General features: G+C 43.1%; 4 protein-coding genes across 4 annotated transcripts; 2 read left to right on the forward strand and 2 right to left on the reverse strand.

The window, feature by feature from the left end:
- Window positions 1-6,787: 6,787 nt before the first annotated feature.
- PADG_08346 (uncharacterized protein) lies at window positions 6,788-7,525 on the forward strand (the record flags this gene model as incomplete). The annotated part of the gene is made up of 1 exon (XM_010765290.1): window positions 6,788-7,525. The coding sequence occupies one exon, from the start codon at window positions 6,788-6,790 to the stop codon at window positions 7,523-7,525; it is 738 nt and encodes a 245-aa protein (XP_010763592.1).
- A 705-nt stretch (window positions 7,526-8,230) lies between these two features.
- On the forward strand, window positions 8,231-9,387 carry PADG_08347 (uncharacterized protein; the record flags this gene model as incomplete). Its single annotated transcript, XM_010765291.1, has 2 exons — window positions 8,231-9,029; window positions 9,098-9,387. 2 exons carry the CDS (start codon window positions 8,231-8,233, stop codon window positions 9,385-9,387), a joined length of 1,089 nt encoding a protein of 362 aa, XP_010763593.1.
- Window positions 9,388-10,581: 1,194 nt separating this feature from the next.
- PADG_08348 (uncharacterized protein) lies at window positions 10,582-13,122 on the reverse strand (the record flags this gene model as incomplete). Its single annotated transcript, XM_010765324.1, has 1 exon — window positions 10,582-13,122. The coding sequence occupies one exon, from the start codon at window positions 13,120-13,122 to the stop codon at window positions 10,582-10,584; it is 2,541 nt and encodes an 846-aa protein (XP_010763626.1).
- A 1,230-nt stretch (window positions 13,123-14,352) lies between these two features.
- On the reverse strand, window positions 14,353-16,622 carry PADG_08349 (ATP synthase subunit beta, mitochondrial; the record flags this gene model as incomplete). Its single annotated transcript, XM_010765325.1, has 8 exons — window positions 14,353-14,432; window positions 14,559-15,170; window positions 15,230-15,467; window positions 15,534-15,850; window positions 15,913-15,955; window positions 16,020-16,105; window positions 16,388-16,542; window positions 16,612-16,622. The coding sequence occupies 8 exons, from the start codon at window positions 16,620-16,622 to the stop codon at window positions 14,353-14,355; spliced, it is 1,542 nt and encodes a 513-aa protein (XP_010763627.1).
- Window positions 16,623-18,061: the final 1,439 nt, after the last annotated feature.

Raw genomic sequence — 18,061 nt, forward strand, 5'->3', positions numbered from 1 at the left:
TTTATATAATTTTTTTATATTTTTTTAATTTTTTTATATGAATTTACAACTAATAATTTAATCACTATAATTAATAAATTTAGAAAATTTTATTTTAATATTAATATTTTTATTATAATATATTAAATAAAAATAAATATAATTTTTTATTATAAATTTTAATAACTTTAAATTTTATAGAATTAAGATTATGTATTTCTTTAAAAATAATTAAAAATTTTTTAATATTAATAAAAATAATATTTAATATTAAGTTATTATTTATAATTAATTGATTATTATAAATTATTAATTAAATTTTATTTTTTATTTTTTATTTAATTATTATTTAGTTAATTAATAGTAGTAGTAGTAGTTAGAAAAGAAAATCTAAAGTTAATAATTTTTTTAAAATTTTACTTAGATAGTTTAGTAAAAATATAACTTTATAAAATTTAGAAAATATAGTATTTTTTATATAAAACTTTATTAAAATAATTTTTATAATTTTTTTTCAATGAATTAAATAATATTTTTATTTTATTAAGAAGAAAAATTATATAAAAATTTTCTTTTAATTTAAAATATATTTTTTATATAAAATAATTATATAATTAGATTTAATAATTATTTTGATAAAATTAATAATAATTACTATTTTAATTTTTTTTAGAAAATTAAATTATTTATACTTTATTCTATTATAATAATATTTGTTTATAAAAATATATTTTTTAAATTTTATAAATTTTAAAAGAAAAATATCTATAAATACTTTATATTTTATTTAAAAAATATTAATAATATATAATTTTATAATAAATATAGTTAAAAACTTTAAAAATATTTTATTTTAATACTTATTAATTTTAATTTTTTTAATTTTTTAGTTTTAGTTAATTTTTTATATTTATAATTTAATTTTTAAAATATTAAAATTTATAATATTTTAATTAATATATTTTATATATATTATTTTTAAATTTAATAATATAATATTAATTGTTAAGATTGTTTCATTTTTTAATATAAATTTAAATAATTTAATATTAATATTTTAAAAAATACTTTTTTAATTATTATTATTATTTAACTTTTAAGTATTCTAAATTTTAATTTTTTTTAATTTTTGATATTAGTAATTATATTATTTTTTATATTTTTTTTTAACAATTTGTTGAAGTATTTTTATATTATTTTATAATTTATATAAATTTATATACATTTAGTTTTTTCTAATAAAATAGTTACTTATAATATAAATTAAAATTAATTTATTTTACTTTAAAAACTAATTTATTTTAATTATTAATTTATTTAATTATTGATTTTTTATTTTATATTTTAATTCTTCATTTTACTATTATTATTTAAAACTATCTAGTTAGATAGATAAATTGAAGTTTTATTTTATTATTTTAACTTTAAACAAAGTTATAATAACTTTATCTTTTAAATAATTTTTAATAAATTTCAATTATCAATTTCTCAAATTTTTAAAATATAAAAAGAAATTATAAAAAGAAATTTATTTATTTAATTTAATAAATATTTAAAATATAAAAAATAATATATTAAATTTTAAAATAGAGAAAAAAATAGTTATAACTTATTTATACAATCTAATATAGTTATAATTATATATCAAAGAAAATATATAAATATAATTTATCTTTAATCAATCAGAGAATGAAAATATATTTAAAACAGAATAATAAAAAAATATATATCAATAATTATTAAAAAAATTTTATTATAATAAAGATATTATTATAATATTTCTTTTGATTTACTTCACTTCTAGATTTATATTTTCTGCAGAATCATTTAAAGTTTAAAATCAAAGTTACACATCAAGAGCAGATGAGTAGATGTTTTTATTTTTGAATATAAGATCAAGTATCTATTGTTTTTATTTCAAAATGGTTTGCAAGGTGTCATTACTACTAATATGTGGATGATAGTTGGCAACTTGGCAGCTTTGCTCCTCTTTGAAACCTCATTCATTATCTCAAAAGCGAGAGGCTTGCTTTGTTCTGCAGTCCAAAAATCTGTCTTAAATTGCCAGAATCAGTTCAGTTAACATGAGCCGTTTCAGAGCCGTTAGAGCCTCCGGTGACAGTGAAAGTGGAAGTGGGATACAAGAGGAGATACTGGTCAACCTATGTCCCTCCACCCCTCTGCAACCCGGCCTGTCTTCTTCATATGACCGTGATTAAAGCAGCATCTGTATATACCTGCCCTTTAGATTCCATATCTCCACGGGATGAGAATAGAGACAAGGTGGGCAGAGTACCATTCGACATCTGTCTCCCATTAGGGATCATTGAATATATGGAGCAGTCAACCAAGCCAGCGTTCCTACTCTGAGAAGAACGGCATGTCTGTCGGTATTCTTTGAGAAGTGGATCTGAATGCTGTGTTCTCCTGCAAACAGATGATGAAGATGAGTGCTGGGTAAACAGCCTGAATTGTTCAATCATTCCGGACCAAGTCGAAGACTCTGTCATTAGATACAATCCCTCAACCTCGAAATTTACAAGTTAAGAATCTGGCTCTGAAGCTATATTCCAAGAGCGTCATCTCTCATTCTCAGTAGCTTGTGCTTAGCTGTAGCACATGGTGTCTCACACTTGGAGTTAGACTTGACTTCCTTACGTCACGATATCAGCGTAGCATTTTTACAATGCAACTGCAGGGCTTGATGTAACTAATTATATGAACAAATATCAGTCCCTTTGTGTCTGGTGTCCAAGAAAGATATTAAAGAAGTCAACAAAATGAAAAGAGAGTGTGTGCAAGACAGATATCAGCAACAGTGATAAGCAAAAAGTCTCATCACGCCTTTCTGGGAGGAATTCTTTCTGGAGATACCCCTTCCAATCAAGTCTTCAAAGTCAAACTTCGTGGCCAGGCAGTTGCTGCTGTGGCATGTCGAAGGCCGAAAATCTGATCAGTTGTCCATTCCTGGAAAAATGTAAAACAAATTCTAGAAGTATTGAGACATGTGAGTTTATCAGTATTGTTCCTGTCCACTGCATTAGCTGACTTGTCACAGTCAACATCATTCAACTGATAGATTTCTATGCCCCACGACTGATGATAACCTTGACTATATTAAGGGGAAGGTTCTCTCTCATTTTGTGAATGAGGGAAGTCTTGTTCTACCTTAGGCCAAAGTGGCTAGGAAACTATTGTTGGTAAACCGAGTGATATATGAGCCTTTAAGTCAACATGCTTTTTTTCCCCTGGACAGCTTCCCTTGCCATCTCAGAAATGGTGGATTGAAAATATCAAGTCTGATGCAAGAACGCCTCAGCAGATGAATGGACCAAATTTACCATCTTTGGAGTGCATTGCCCAAACCAAGTGTGTTGCAACAACTGTTGCTGAAAGTTCTGAAACATCTTATGATGCGCGTCAGAACTTAAAATGAGAGATTGGCTGCTGAGAAAACAAAGCCTGTGTCAATAAAACTCAGGACATAATGATGCAATGTTGTTTGAAATTTTTGAATGGATGACAAATGGACAATTGAGCTCCTTATTACCTATAGTCACTGGTAGTTAGATGGATATCGGGCATATGTCAAGAAAATAGCCAGGGATATGAATAATGATTAACTAGGACAATGACATGATAATTGAATTTGAGCTGTCAAGCTGTTTTCTCATTTATAATAAAATGAATCCTCAGTTCATTAAATTCTTCTTCTTTTTGTTTTGTTTGACCACGACACAGAGAGTGACAACAGGGCTATGTCAGAGAGCATTGCCTCCAGCGAGGTTCTAATGATGGCATAAATTTCCGTCAGTTGCTGCCACGGTTCCCATATTATAGCTGTTCAAATGCACAAGCATCAGAGTTCCAGACAGGTTTATGATAGCAGGTTTGGCAGTGGGGCGGGTGTTGATGTAGAAAGGGGTTATATTTCTGAGCTAAATACCTGTTGTGGGTAGTTAACTAGTTAACTAGATGAGACTAAGCGATTAGTTACTCAAACCTCAAATATTGCTCAGACCATTTGATGCAAAGTTAATGTTCATCAGAACCCATGCATTCTGTTCCCTTTATGCATTCTCGCTATCCCCTGCCATTACTTCATGTACGGGCGAGTAAGTCAACATAGAAGTGCCTTCTTCTACTTAACGGCAGCTGGAATATGTAACTTAAGGGAACATCGCATATGAGGGCACTCTCTTCATATCAGCCAATCTGATACAGGAGGCAGCAATGACGGAAGCTTGCATACGACAAGATGCACATCCTCTCCAGTGACTTGCACAATAACAAGAATTCCGCAAGAGTTTATCCCAGATAATTGAAGACGGCTCCCAATCGTGGCTGGGGATACGTCGGCCCGAGAGATGGCTCAAATCACGTGATACATATAGTTCCCCGTATCCCGAACCTGCAAGAATACCTGACCTCATTTCTCTTCCACTCTAGTCCATGATTGATTCTATATACCACATCAAGACGACAAAATCATCTTTATCAGGAAGCCGTTGATGATTATAGCAAAATTCTAATTTTCCCATTGAATCATTTCCTTAAACCACGGCCAATAATCATCCCGACTGTATTTAACCGTCTCCCACAATGCCTTCAAAACCAAATAGATGCCCTTGCTGAGCCGAGGTGTTTGGGGTCCGAACAGCACCTGCAGAAAAACCAAATCAATGGATATCATTCATCGCAAGTCAAATTGAAGCGGGATTACAGTCTCTCCTTTATCTCCAACACAACACCAATACAAATTCCAATCGAGGCCTTCAACTTCCAAACACGGCATTGGTTTCAAATGGGCTCCCGGCCTCTGCGTAAAGTGGCCATCCAGATACGCAGTTGCACCATGCCATCTGTCCCAGGTAGAGTCTTTTTGCACTCAACACTATCAGCTGGGGAAGCCACTTGATATAGTCAGATGACCCGGTTTAATTGGTGCGATGATCATCCATATCGATAATACGCATTGTGAGTATGTTACGGGTGTGAGATTTCTGAGTATCTGTTCGAGAATGGTAGATACCATAGTCTACTCTTTTAGACGTGAATGATAGATTCTGGAGGCCTGCAGGTCCACTAGAGACCGAGGGAATGTCTGAATAAGCAGACCTATGTTCCGAAATAAATTTCAGACTGTGGCTCGTTAATGCGATCCTGTCTAACTGAGTTGACTGCCACCTGCGCTGACCTGAAAAAAAAAAAAAAAATAGAAAGACGTACACATTCTTAACGAAAACTATTTGGACATAGTCTCGATTCTCCAGTTCAACAACCAGGCTTAGCATCGGTCGAGATACTTCCTCACCCCATGAGGGCACTGATTTTCCAAGTACATGGCACTTCGACGCAGCATCTTGAAGGAACTGCAGCTTCTCAAACAATTCCGGGTCGTGTTATGTCACAGGAGCAATGGAGCCGTCTAAAAAAAACAAAAACAAAAAATATTGTGACAATCACAGCTGTCGATCACATTGACCCGTCAATATATAAGTTGGGTTTCCGGGAATATATCCGAACAAGGATACACCACCTTCAGGTTGAATGGAAGCATGCCGACGCGCCGTCACAGATGTCAGCGAAATCGAATTTATCTAAGAGCACCTGGATAGCCTCTGGAGCTCCTTTCATCATCTCCACTCTAATGGGTGGCTGATGTTTGTTGTATTGAAAGCCATGGTGCGAGATAGTGTTGTAGGCGTTTGAAGCCTGAATTCGCAGGACATAGACTCCCCAAGTTGATCAAGGTTGACATCTCTTCAGCTGGGCACATACTTCTTGGACAATCAACCCTGAAAGAAAATATAAAAAATAACCCAGCGTATTGACATGGCTCGATCAATTTACCATATCGGTGCGTTCGCCTGTGAGTCACTGACACCTCCATTTGGCCTGTGCTTCAGGCCGTCCTCCCCCTCGATCTTGTCGTAACACCGAGTTTTCCCCGGCCGCGGCTCGCCTGGTTGCTAGAATTGTCCATCAAGGATGGGAACACCAACGTGGGCTGGGATCGTCGAGAGGTTCTGTATGAAGCTATCCTACAAAGACATGCCGCACTCGTCTTCCCCCTGGCTACTTGAAGGGAAACCTGTGATTTCATGGATATACGACGGGCAAGCTTTGCATGCAGCTGGCCAATCAATAATGGTCTTGCATTACTCTGCTTGGAAGGAGGAGATTGCTGACATGTCCTAAGTCTATGTACCTAAGATCTATAGGTTGTAAGACTCATGAACCTACAAGGGATTCTATTCGAATTGCAAGGACAGAAGTTCTCAGCAGGCTCAGTTCCATTCGGTCTTCGTTTGGGAGACGAACTTGCACATATGGTTAACACGTGATAAATATATAACGTGACCAAAGCAAAATTGATAACAGCAAATGGTGGGGCTATCCTTCAAGCTGCTCCTACGGAAAGAGAAAGTGAATATGAAGTCATATGTGTGAGGCATACTCTGCATAACTGATCATATGCTCCGCGTGTGTCGAGAGATATAGCCAATCTGTTTGACAATTAACTTCCAGCCGTCATGAGCTGTTCTCCCAATTTTCAAGTCCAAGAAATTGACCTCAGTCTGCCAGCCCATTTTTCCGGTTCCCGCGAGACATAAGGGATCAGATCTATATCACTCTTTTCACCTCAACTAGAATTACTTTTGGCGAGCTATCGCGGAATTACCGATTTGTAATACCTGCAGTCAATTCTCTGGCTATTCTACGTTCGTGTCGCCGGATCCACAGTGAAACAAAGTCCCTCTGGCTTAGACATGTCATTTTTAACTTTGGACATGTAGAAGACTTGATGGACAAGTTCTCTACTCTCCCTGAATCAACCCTTACGCAGATCCGATTTGTTAGAACACGGGCAAGACCAGTCGCGATGTTGCCGCCTCACCGCAGCGGTTATAATGATGAGGCGGTCCGCTACGAGGTTCCGATGATTCTCAAGCTTTTGCCCAGGCTCCGTCTGGACACTCTTACCATCATAGCGGATGCCGAACCGGAATTTGCGTACTTTACTCTTGAAACGTTCCTATCGGAAGGACACGGCTGGAAAACGCTCCGGTTCATCACGCCTATGTCGTCAATTTTTTCATTTGTTCCATTGCCCCCCCCCCATGCGCTTTCAGATGAAGTTTGGTTTCAACGTAAATCTCAGCCTATGGCCTGGCATGAATCTCTGCTACTGCGAGATGGGCTAGACTCGGGAGCTTCGGTTGTCATTTACCGCTCAACATGTCCCGGAGTTCCAGGATCCGTGTTAGACCCTTCTCGCCGCGAGCGCTTTGGCCAAACGGCCCCATGTCCTGAACCACTAGAGAAATTTGGGACTACAGAGAACGAAGGACTTCTTGCTGATAACGAACGGTTAAGGGAAACTCTAACCATCGTCAAGCGGGGCCGGAGTGCAGATATATCAGACGTCGGGGGACCGCCATTCGTTCAGAGGATCCTAGGAAATGGGGCGCTCATGATATCGCATGGAAATAAATTAGGAAGGAATTTATCAATTCTATGTACATTTGGACGCATGGATTGAAATTTGCATCGTTAATACTCAATGGTGAAGGGAATCCGGAACGCGACGTTTACAATGACCCTGATGAATATGGGGAACCGCATTCGATCTCGTGCAAACCCACATAACCCAGCACCCCAAGACTGTTCTCATTGCTGAATGTTTATATCAAACCTTTTGGTTTACTTTATTTATTTACTTACTTTTGCATTATCTGGACTAGGTTGGTCGGTGGTATTATGGTGATTTCCATGTCTGTCACCAGCGGAAATTGAATTTGAAGTGTTTTGCCTCTGTTAGACTAACTAGTTACAGCATGCGCCCTCTGTCAGAGCTTAGCTACATAATCAAGGGCAATTTTGAACTATGATGTAATCTCTCGTTTTTATGCCCGTAGTGAATCCTCGTTTTGCGCTCATACAACCTGAAAAGAGAAAATATCAGTATGGCAAACCCAATCCAGCTGGACTTGTGGGTCGGGCACTTCAATCGTCAGAGAGTAGACTCAACGCGAGTCAGTTCATCTGTCCTGCCGCCGTAGGTAGTCAATGACGAGAGCATTGAACCTCCTCTCTGGCCGCGTTCACTGGATTCCATAGGAGTTATATTTGTTGATCTCTTTTCACTTATCTTTCACGATGGCCGCTGAAGGCGTGCATTGCCCACAGCCTGTGAGGCTGTCGTCGCTAAGCAGCCTGGCAGCCCACGAAGCCGCGTCAACCAACAATGCTCAAACAACGTTTTGAGCACGACAACTCAGATCTACGGGTGGAGGAACGCTGTCAGGTACAGTCATCCTCGGTGTTTCGTTGGATGTTGAATGTTCCTATCCCGGAAATCATTCTCCGTCCGAATACAGCACTACCCTTTTTGAGCACCGAGAAGCTCTCTGCACCGGTCCTAGACCAATTCGACTTCAGACTACCTTCTTGTGAGCTGGAACTCGACATGTCGCAACAGGATTTAATGAAACGTGATTCTGTCGCTTCCTCTTCACACACAAAGCTGAGCATATCGGATCCTTTGTACCGTGTAGCAGTTCAACGGAATGGCATTACCTTGGATTTAACTGGGAGAGCAATAGCAGAAGAACCAGATATTAAGGAGCTGCTAAATACATATGTTCTCAAGCCGCGAGAAGGATCTCCGCCCCTGTCGGATGAAGAAACGAACGAGGTGGTGATGGTAGCAGGAGATCTTATGAACTATGGTGAAGGAAAATTAATGAACATCATACACACCAGAGCGTTCCCTGTGAGGCGTCTTGGCGTCATTGAAGGGGCCAACCTTCTGTGGACAACGGAGCCCTTACCAATGAACCCCGAATATCTATACCATCTCGCTGCACCAAAACCTGACCGGCATTGTGGCTATGCTCATGAAAGCGAGATTTGCTGGAAGGACGAGGAGATGAATGTGATCTGCCACCGGACGGCGCAGCCTTACACACAACCAACTAGAGAGAATATACTTCCGTTTCTGGCTCTTGAATTCAAGGCAGAAGCTACTGGAGGCACGCTATATTGTGCCGAGAACCAATGCGCGGGGAGCGGTACCCACAGCGTAGCATCTCAGCGTTGGTTTCTAAAGCAGGCTTTCCCCTCCAGGAACCGGCGACTACGGATGCTGTCGCTTTCGTCGGAGCTGTCTCGTCACGAATGGCCGTGTTTTATATTGTCTGGTACTCTAATATCAAAGCGCGCTATATCATGTCAAAGATCAAGGCAATTTCGCTAATGGAGGCCTTAGATATTCAACCGTGTAGGGATCTTGTAAATAACATTATGGATTATGGAATGGGACAACGGCTGCGTCGCATTCGAGAGGCGCTTGCCAAACTGCATCCCATCCCCCCGCACTGGGACGAAATCTCTCCCAGCTAGTGTCATTGCATTTCGATTCTATTTCTTCGATTCTATTCTTCGAAGGGCACCTGTCCGATTAACTCCGGAAGATACAGAAGATAGACCTTCGAATTCACGATGAAGTTTCAGAGTGCAGCAGATTCCCTAACCACTCTCCAACAAACGGACATTGCTTTCCTCACACCGTGCCGGGCGGGAAGATTAGGGTGGAAGAGCATATCCTTTCACACGTTCATGCGTTACAAGTGCTATAACCAGTATCAGCAGTTCTGGGCCTTTGTCCTATGAAAAGGGTGAAGGGTATTCATAGGGCGAAGGCAACAATACGCTTTTAGGTTGATGACAGAGAATGTGAAGTTGAAGAGCTTGCAGAGGTGTGGAAGTGAATAAGGATGGACAAAAAACCCCCTTTCCATTCGAGCTTATGTAAATGCGATTGGGCCGTTGTAGGTATCTTCAGTTTAACTAATAGTTAACTACATAACATGTCCCTCCTTTCATACAATCTGCAAAAAGCAGGATCCCATCATAGGCAAGGCGCACAGCAATTTGCAGAGGAGTGTTGCTGTGGTTATCTGCTAAATTGGGGTTTGTTTTTCTGAGAAGCTCAACAGCAGAAGCCATCTTCTGCCACACGTAAAGTAACTCTATCCGCTATTCTTGGTGTTTTGACTGAAGTGAGGCCGCCATAGCTGCTGAGATTTGATCAGAGGTGGAAATAGGTAGATCAGAGTATGGAGGATGATTCTGGTCTGATTCCGGTTATCTTTCGGATGTTGAAGGTGCTGAACCGTGGATTTACTTCGTCGGTTAAATTGTCAGAAAACAAATATCAGAAAGAAAAAAGTACAGCGGACCCTCTCGGGGTATGGCATCATAACTAACTAACTACCTCTCAGGGTGTCTTTTCATTTTTCTCGTATGCTCCGGCCATCTGTTTTCCTTTTTCATGCGGGTTTGGCTTCTAAATATTAGTTTAAAAGCTCCGTCGTGGGCAACCTGGCAGCCAGCCACTGCTCCCTATCGTTTACTGTATTTATTGTCTTGCGTTGCTAATGTAGAAAAATAGCTGAGGAAATATCACGAGAGAATTTCTTCTTATCTTGTTTTTACTTGATATTTAATTATTTTATGTGATTTTTTATTTTATTTTAATCCCTCCGTCTATTGCCCCTCATCTCAAAAAGGAACGCTCATGTCCAACCAATCTCACTACCGCACCGAGAATGGAGTGCTCGCCGGTTGATATCTCACAAACTCAGATGAAGACACTGCCCCGCCTGTTGCCCATACATACTCCTCTGCTAGCCACAAAGGTGTCATATCAATGACTCTACTGACTTCTTCCTCCTCCTCCTCCTCCTCCTCTTCCTCTTCCTCTTCCTCCTCCCCCTCTTCCTCCTCCCCCTCTTCCTCCTCCTCCCTCCACTCCTCCACCCCCTCCTCCTCCACTTCCACTTCCAATTCATCCTCCATCTCCATCTCCACTTCCTTAGCATCCATTTCCGTCCGTAGCCTCATGCCAGGCTGGCTTGCAATAAGCGTCTTCACAACTTCCTGATGCCCGTATACAGTGGCGAAAAATAATGGCAACCACGGGGGGTAGCAAGAGGAAGGATTGCCGCCCTTTCTAGAGCGTGAGTGCAAGCGCATGTACATCTTCATCACCTCCTGATATCCGCCGTCCATCGACTTCAGCAGACGCATGAACCCCCGATCAGAGTGAGACTTGGGGCCATGGGCGCCTGCATCTAGCAGTTGTAGAACGATCTTATCATGTCCGTTCATTGCCGCCAGAGTCAGTGCAAAAGGGAGTGAAGCCTGTTGGATGTTCTTGCTCCGACCCCTCCCAGCGCTGCGGTGTGCAAGCAGCACCTTGACAAGATCTTTAAAGCCATGCAGGGCAGCATAGCATAGCGGCGTCCTGCCCAATTCGTCCATAGTGTTTGTTGGATCAATTTCATCGTCGTCCAAGTCCATGGCGAGGATATGTTTCAATAAGCTGGCATGACCATTACGCATAGCCAACTGAAATAGAGCATCGTGACATAGATGAAGCTCGCTATTAGAATGAGTTCCGGTCCTGTTATATGCCAACTTCGGATCCGCCCCGGCTTTAAAGAGAAAGTCCATCACCTCTAGTGCCTCTTTCCTCCAAGCGCGCTCGAACAGCGTTTGACCTTCTCCATACTCGCTGGCGTCAACATCAGCACCATGCTTCACCAACAAATGGAGCATATCCATAGTTGAATCTGAAGGGTAGATGTGACACACCGGCGATCTTCCATGATAATCTCTGGAATTAACATCCACGTCCGCAGACTTGAGAAGCAGTTGGGCAACCTCATACTTGCCCATGCGCACCGCATGTGCGAGCGCTGTCATCCCATCCCGGTCCCGTTGATCAGGTATGATTCCCTTCTGCCCAAGGAGTACCCGGACGAGGGCTGCACCCTTCTGAGACTCCACTGCCGCCACTACCAGGGCGGGCATTCCATCCGATGTGCACGAGTTGATGTCCACATGCTTTCCGAGCGACAGTAATAACCATAAAATCGGCTCGGTCGAATCCATCGCCTTGGTGAACACCGTCCAATAGCGATCCGGCCCCTGTAGGCGGTTCACATCGACTGGACGAGACTGGGAGAGCAGAAGGCGCACAATCTCCTCATGACGAGCCTCCACCGCCCAGAATATGGGCGTATACCCATTGTCGTCGACGGAGTCTGGATCCACGCCGCGATCTAGAAGTAGGCGGGCGATGTCTCCCTGCCCAGCTCGGACAGCATAGCCTATCGCCGTGACGCCGGTACGATCTCGCGCCTCAAGATCCACCACACCACACCCAGCATCGCTGTATTCAAGCAGGAGGCGAACCACATCGATACACCCCGACCGAGCGGCAAGCATCAACGGCGTCCCTTCAAAACTTCCCTGATTCGGATCGGCCCCATACTCCAACAACAGCCGCGCAATAGCTACAGATCCCCTTTTTTCCGCCACGACCGCCAGCGGCATGCGGCCATCCTTATCTACATGACTTGGATTCGCTCCATGCTTCAACAGCAGTCTCATGACAGCTTCCAGCCTCTCCTCGAATTCCCTCGCCCTTTGCTGCACTTCCATGTCGATGTATGACGCAAGGATATATCCATGCTTCGAAGCAGTAGTAATTGCCACCCTAGACAATGCCGTCCGCCTCATCCAATCCGTTGAATCTATATTGACCACGTTGAATTCCTCAAGCAACATCTTCACAACCTCCACCTGCCCTTCTTCCGCCGCCATCGCTAACAGCGGCCTATTAACATACAAGCTAGACTTAGAACGCTCACCTGCCCGCTCGTTCTCCCGCTTGTTCTCCCGCTCGTGACGCATGCCTGGAATAACGCCCCCATTACTCGAAATCAACAACCTCAGCATCTCCATATGCCCAGCCCGCGCCGCAATCGTGAACGGTGTCTGCACGCCAGATTTGCCTGATCGTGTCGGCACGCGCCCGGATTTGGCGTGGATGTCCGCGCCATAATTTATGAGATGTTTGGCGGTCGCGATGCAGTTGCAGGTAGCAGCCCAGACGAGGGCGGAGGAGTTGTCGTGCCTGATGTTCTGCGTGTAGAGGGTGGAGTGGAGGAGGGCATGGGTGTAGCGGTTTGTTCGGAGGAAGGAGTTGAGCGAGGCACAGTCGGGGAGCTGCGAGGCGATTTGGAGGAGGAGTTCTGGGGGGAGGGAGGTTAGGGTTAACGGGGACATAGGCGCGGTGGGTCGGTTGGGCGGGCCAGGGATGGGACTGGACTCTGCTGGTTCGTGGCGGCGAGGAGATATGCAGTTAGCAGGATTAATATGTTCTAGTTAGTCTACCGCCTTGCGAGGGGATGGGGAATCGTGGGGCAACAGGATGTTTCTGGATATAACAATGGATAGAAATGTTATTTGATCTATTTCGAGTGGAAATATCATAAATAACTGATTAGAAAAAGATAGCAGTTTCTTTTACAATAACAGAGGGGGGAGGGGGGGGGGAGGGATAGAATTGTTGCCCTGCGACGTCTAACGATGATCAATATATTCAGCCCCTGAATGCCCAATGATGATGAATAGAATGTCTAGATATATGAAGGAACTCTGCTGGTGGGAACAAGAAGAAGGACAACAACAAGAACAAAACGAGGCAAGGAGACAATTTCACCTCGCCTGAACTAAGTGTCGAAGATGAGCTCCAAGTTGAATGGAAGATTTAAATGTATATATACTGCAGGAGTTTCGTGGTCGCGCAACTATTTTAGTTGTCCTGTATATATCATCAGGCACCAACCAGGCAGCCAAACGCGAGCAGCTAAGGCGACTTACAGACAGCGGGCGTCGAATCAGATGCCGCATATAAAACAAATCAAATCAATCAATTAAAATAAAAATAGAAATAGAAATAGAAATAGAAATAGAAATATCCAGAGTAATGCCCTCTTTAAAAAAAAAAAAAAAAAAAAAACATCAAATTTTATAACGGTTGGTTAATATCCCAAAGGGAGGGGAATCAAAATAATACACGTGTTCCGTACTGTACATAGGGAAATGATGCGGGATGGAAAATATGACACAGGATAATACAGTCACGTCCAGGGAGAGACGAAGTGATCACGAAGCGAGATTCTAGCAGCTTCAGGCGGGGAAAAACTGCAACAAAAACGAAAAAAAAAGGAGAGAAAGAGAAGAAAGAGAGAGAGAGAGAGAGTGAGAGAGGACAGAACAATGGAAGCAAGGAAAATGGATGGTAAATTCACCCAACCTCCTCCTTTCTCCCGCAGAAAATAGACAGATGGTTGGGATGGTCAGTTAAAATCCAGATTTTTGTTTTATCTTTCTCTTTCTCTTTCTTTTCTTAATCTACAAGAGGTTTAAAAACAAAAACAGATGAAAAAAAAAATTAAAAAAAAATTCTTTACATCCCATCAGCTACATGTAACAAGTGTACAGAGTATGAAATTACGACTTCTCCAACTCAGCCAAGATCTTCTCTCCCTTCGCGCGGGCGGACTCGAAGTCACCAACCATGTAGAATGCAGCTATATCACAGCAAAATCAGGTTAGCAACCAATCAACCCAAAAAACAGGATGACAAATCAGGGGGGGCGCGGAACTTAGTTCAAAAAAGGGCAAATGGGAATAAGAACCCAAAACTCAATACATACCTTCGGGCAAATCATCACCCTCCCCATTCATAATCGCCTTAAAGCTACGAATCGTATCCTTCAAATCCACCAATTTCCCCTCAATGCCCGTGAAAACCTGCGCAACAGTAAATGGTTGCGACAGGAACCGCTGCAACTTCCGCGCCCGCTCAACAGTCAATTTATCCGCCTCAGACAACTCATCCATACCCAGAATGGCAATAATGTCCTGCAGAGACTTATACTCCTGCAACATCTGCTGTACGCGCGTCGCGACCTCGTAATGCTCCTCGCCCACGATACGCGGATCCAACATGCGCGACTTGCTGTCCAGCGGGTCGACGGCCGGGTAGATGCCCAGCTCGGAGATGCCGCGGGACAAGACGGTTGTGGCGTCCAGATGGGCGAAGGTGGTGGCGGGGGCGGGATCTGTCAGATCGTCTGCGGGAACGTAGACGGCTTGCACGGAGGTGATGGAGCCTTTTGTTGTAGTTGTGATGCGCTCTTGCATACCACCCATGTCGACGGCGAGGGTGGGTTGATAGCCGACGGCGGAGGGGATGCGGCCTAGCAGGGCGGACACTTCGGAACCGGCTTGGGTGAAGCGGAAGATATTGTCGATGAAGAGGAGCACTAGGTGGTGTTTAGTTGGCAAAGCGCACAAGAAACATATATGGAATGGGGGAACGTACCATCTTGGCCTTCTTCGTCACGGAAGTATTCAGCGATGGTCAGACCGGTCAGGGCAACACGGGCACGGGCTCCGGGGGGCTCGTTCATCTGGCCGAAGACGAGGGCGACTTTGGACTCGCCGTCCAGCTGGATGACGCGGGTTTCCTGCATTTCGTGGTACAGATCGTTTCCTTCACGGGTACGCTCACCGACACCGGTGAACACGGAGTAACCACCGTGAGCCTTGGCAATGTTGTTCTATGAGTTCGTTAGAAACACATGAAATATAGAAGGTATGTTATATATAAACGAGAAGAAACATACAATCAGTTCCTGAATAAAGACAGTCTTTCCGACACCAGCACCACCGAAGAGACCAATCTTTCCACCACGGGCGTAGGGAGCTAGTAGATCGACGACCTTGATACCAGTAACCAGGACCTCAGCAGTGGTAGATTGCTCGACGAATTCAGGAGCCTCAGCGTGAATAGGGGCCTTCTTGGAGTGCTTGATTGGACCGCGCTCGTCGATCGGGTCACCAGTGACATTCATGATGCGGCCAAGGGTGCCTGGGCCAACGGGGATCATGATGGGGGCGCCAGTGTCAGTAACAGTGGCGCCACGGACGAGACCCTCGGTACCTGTATTGTTGGTTAGATGGAGTCCTAATGGGTGAGAGGGGAATGGAGAGTATGAAGTGTACCGTCCATAGCAATTGTTCGGACTACGTTTTCTCCCAAATGTTGCTGGAATCAATTCATTTAGCAAAATTGGATATGGCGTATATAGAGCGGAGAAGATAACACGTACCGCTACCTCAAGGACGAGTTTTTGATTGCCATTGGTAGTTTCCAAGGCGTTGAGAATGGAAGGAAGTTGTTCACCGTCGAATTTTACTACATAAGAGAAAGGAAGCAATTGGTCAGCCAAAAAAAAAAAAAAAAAAAAAAAAAAATCCCAACAGCATATATCCATGCATATATCCATCCCAGCAGTCCCACATCAGAGCCATTGACCCAGCCAAACGATGGAAAACCAGCTTTTTTTTTTTTTTTTTTTATGGATATCGATGGTGATGGTTGTCCTTGGATGAAATAGTTTTCATTTTCTGTGTGACTTTTCCTCCCTTCCTCCATATAATTTCCCCCAACAACAAACAAGAACACCACACGACTTACCGTCAACAACAGCACCGATAACCTGATGGATCTTTCCAACTTGTCCAGAGGAGGTGCTGGCATATCTGGAGGCCAGCGAGCGCAGGGCTGGGTTCTGTGGAAGTCTGAGGGAATGTCGCGCCAGGGCAGACCTGGCGAAGGTCCGGGCAACACCGCTAAGCGTAGAGTATTAGCATGGGAGAGAGAAATTAGGTCAATTGGATAAGAACGGGGGCTGTGAATACCTCTTGAACATGATGGAAGTGATGTGGAGGAGTGGAGGGGGAACTTGGCGGAAGGGAACGAGAGGAGAAGAGAGGAAGAGAACGAGGGTGAGGTTGGAAATTGACGAGGTTGAGGTGCGAGGTTTCGGATTTGGGAACGAGAAAATGTGGATGAGAAGAGCGAATTTTGGTTAGTGCGGGAGAAACGGGCAGAAAAAAGGGCCAAAAGAGACTTCCAAACGGGACTCGGAGGGACACGGGCGATGGGATTGGCCGCGAGGGGGCTGTATTGGTATTAACAGGTATCGGGTATTACCCCGTCGTAGATTCATGCCGCGGCGGTTCTAGCAGGACGGTACGTATTGATACATTGATGACGGTACTGATACACAAACCTTCACATGCGGCGGTCTGTCGTTGGCTGCCCGAGAGCGGTCCAACCGTTGCCAGGGGTCATAAATTACCTCTAGTACTGCTTGACCCACGGCAACCCAAATGCATAGTATATCGGACTGCAGGGGGGGGAGATCGAGCAGATAGAGATATACAACCATGTAATAGATAATATATATGACGGTTCATTGGCATTGTGCCATTGCCAGTATCAATGCGCTACTTTGGAATCGCACTGCTGACTACTCTGTATTCGAGGTTTAATTGCGGTGGACTGATACAAACTCAACCCAACAAGCAGGTAAACTACGCATCAGTGTAGCCAGTCACCTATTGATTGGTAACCCCCATGGCTGCTGGAACTCGGGTCTATCAGAGGCCCATTGTTTACTCCGCTGCTTAGTTGGTACTTTGGCAGTTGGTTTTAAGTCCATCTTTTCACGCACGTTTTGGTGGTGTCCTCCCCGTCGCCAACACCCCAGAAATTGCCTGGTAGTAGTTATATGACTGACTATAGAACTACGCATCCCCACAAACACAACGCCACCGTCATTTTGATCTGTCCCCCTGGCCCCTCTCGATTCGCGATATCGCACCAACATACATATATATGCCTTGATGAGAGGGTTACATACTCTTTTTGGATCCTGCGGTGGTGTCCTAACAAACAAAACAACCCACGGCCACAAGGAACCAAAGAAAGCCCCCGCAATTTTTCTACAAAGGATCTTGCCCTGAATCAAGCTCCGGCGGGAACCCTCCCGCAACAGATGTTCAACGTTCAAATCCACTCGGATCCAAATGTCCCATTTTCACATAGGGCGATATCCATAAATCATCGCAAGCAAATTCCAGTGAAACTTTTTCCGTGGAGAGAGGCGGGCAACCTGTAGGACTATATGTTCGGTTATCAACATTGAGGGCTGGAGGAGGAAGATTAAAAAGAGCTGAGATGAAAATGTATTGATGTAACTACATGTTATGCACATTAAACTTAGCGGAAGGTGATTTTTAGTGTGACTGTACCTCTATTAAAGCAATGATAGGTGTAAGTCAATCAAAATCATCGTTTGCGCAA

Source organism: Paracoccidioides brasiliensis (genome assembly GCF_000150735.1).
Source record: "Paracoccidioides brasiliensis Pb18 unplaced genomic scaffold supercont2.16, whole genome shotgun sequence".
Taxonomy (NCBI): domain Eukaryota; kingdom Fungi; phylum Ascomycota; class Eurotiomycetes; order Onygenales; family Ajellomycetaceae; genus Paracoccidioides; species Paracoccidioides brasiliensis.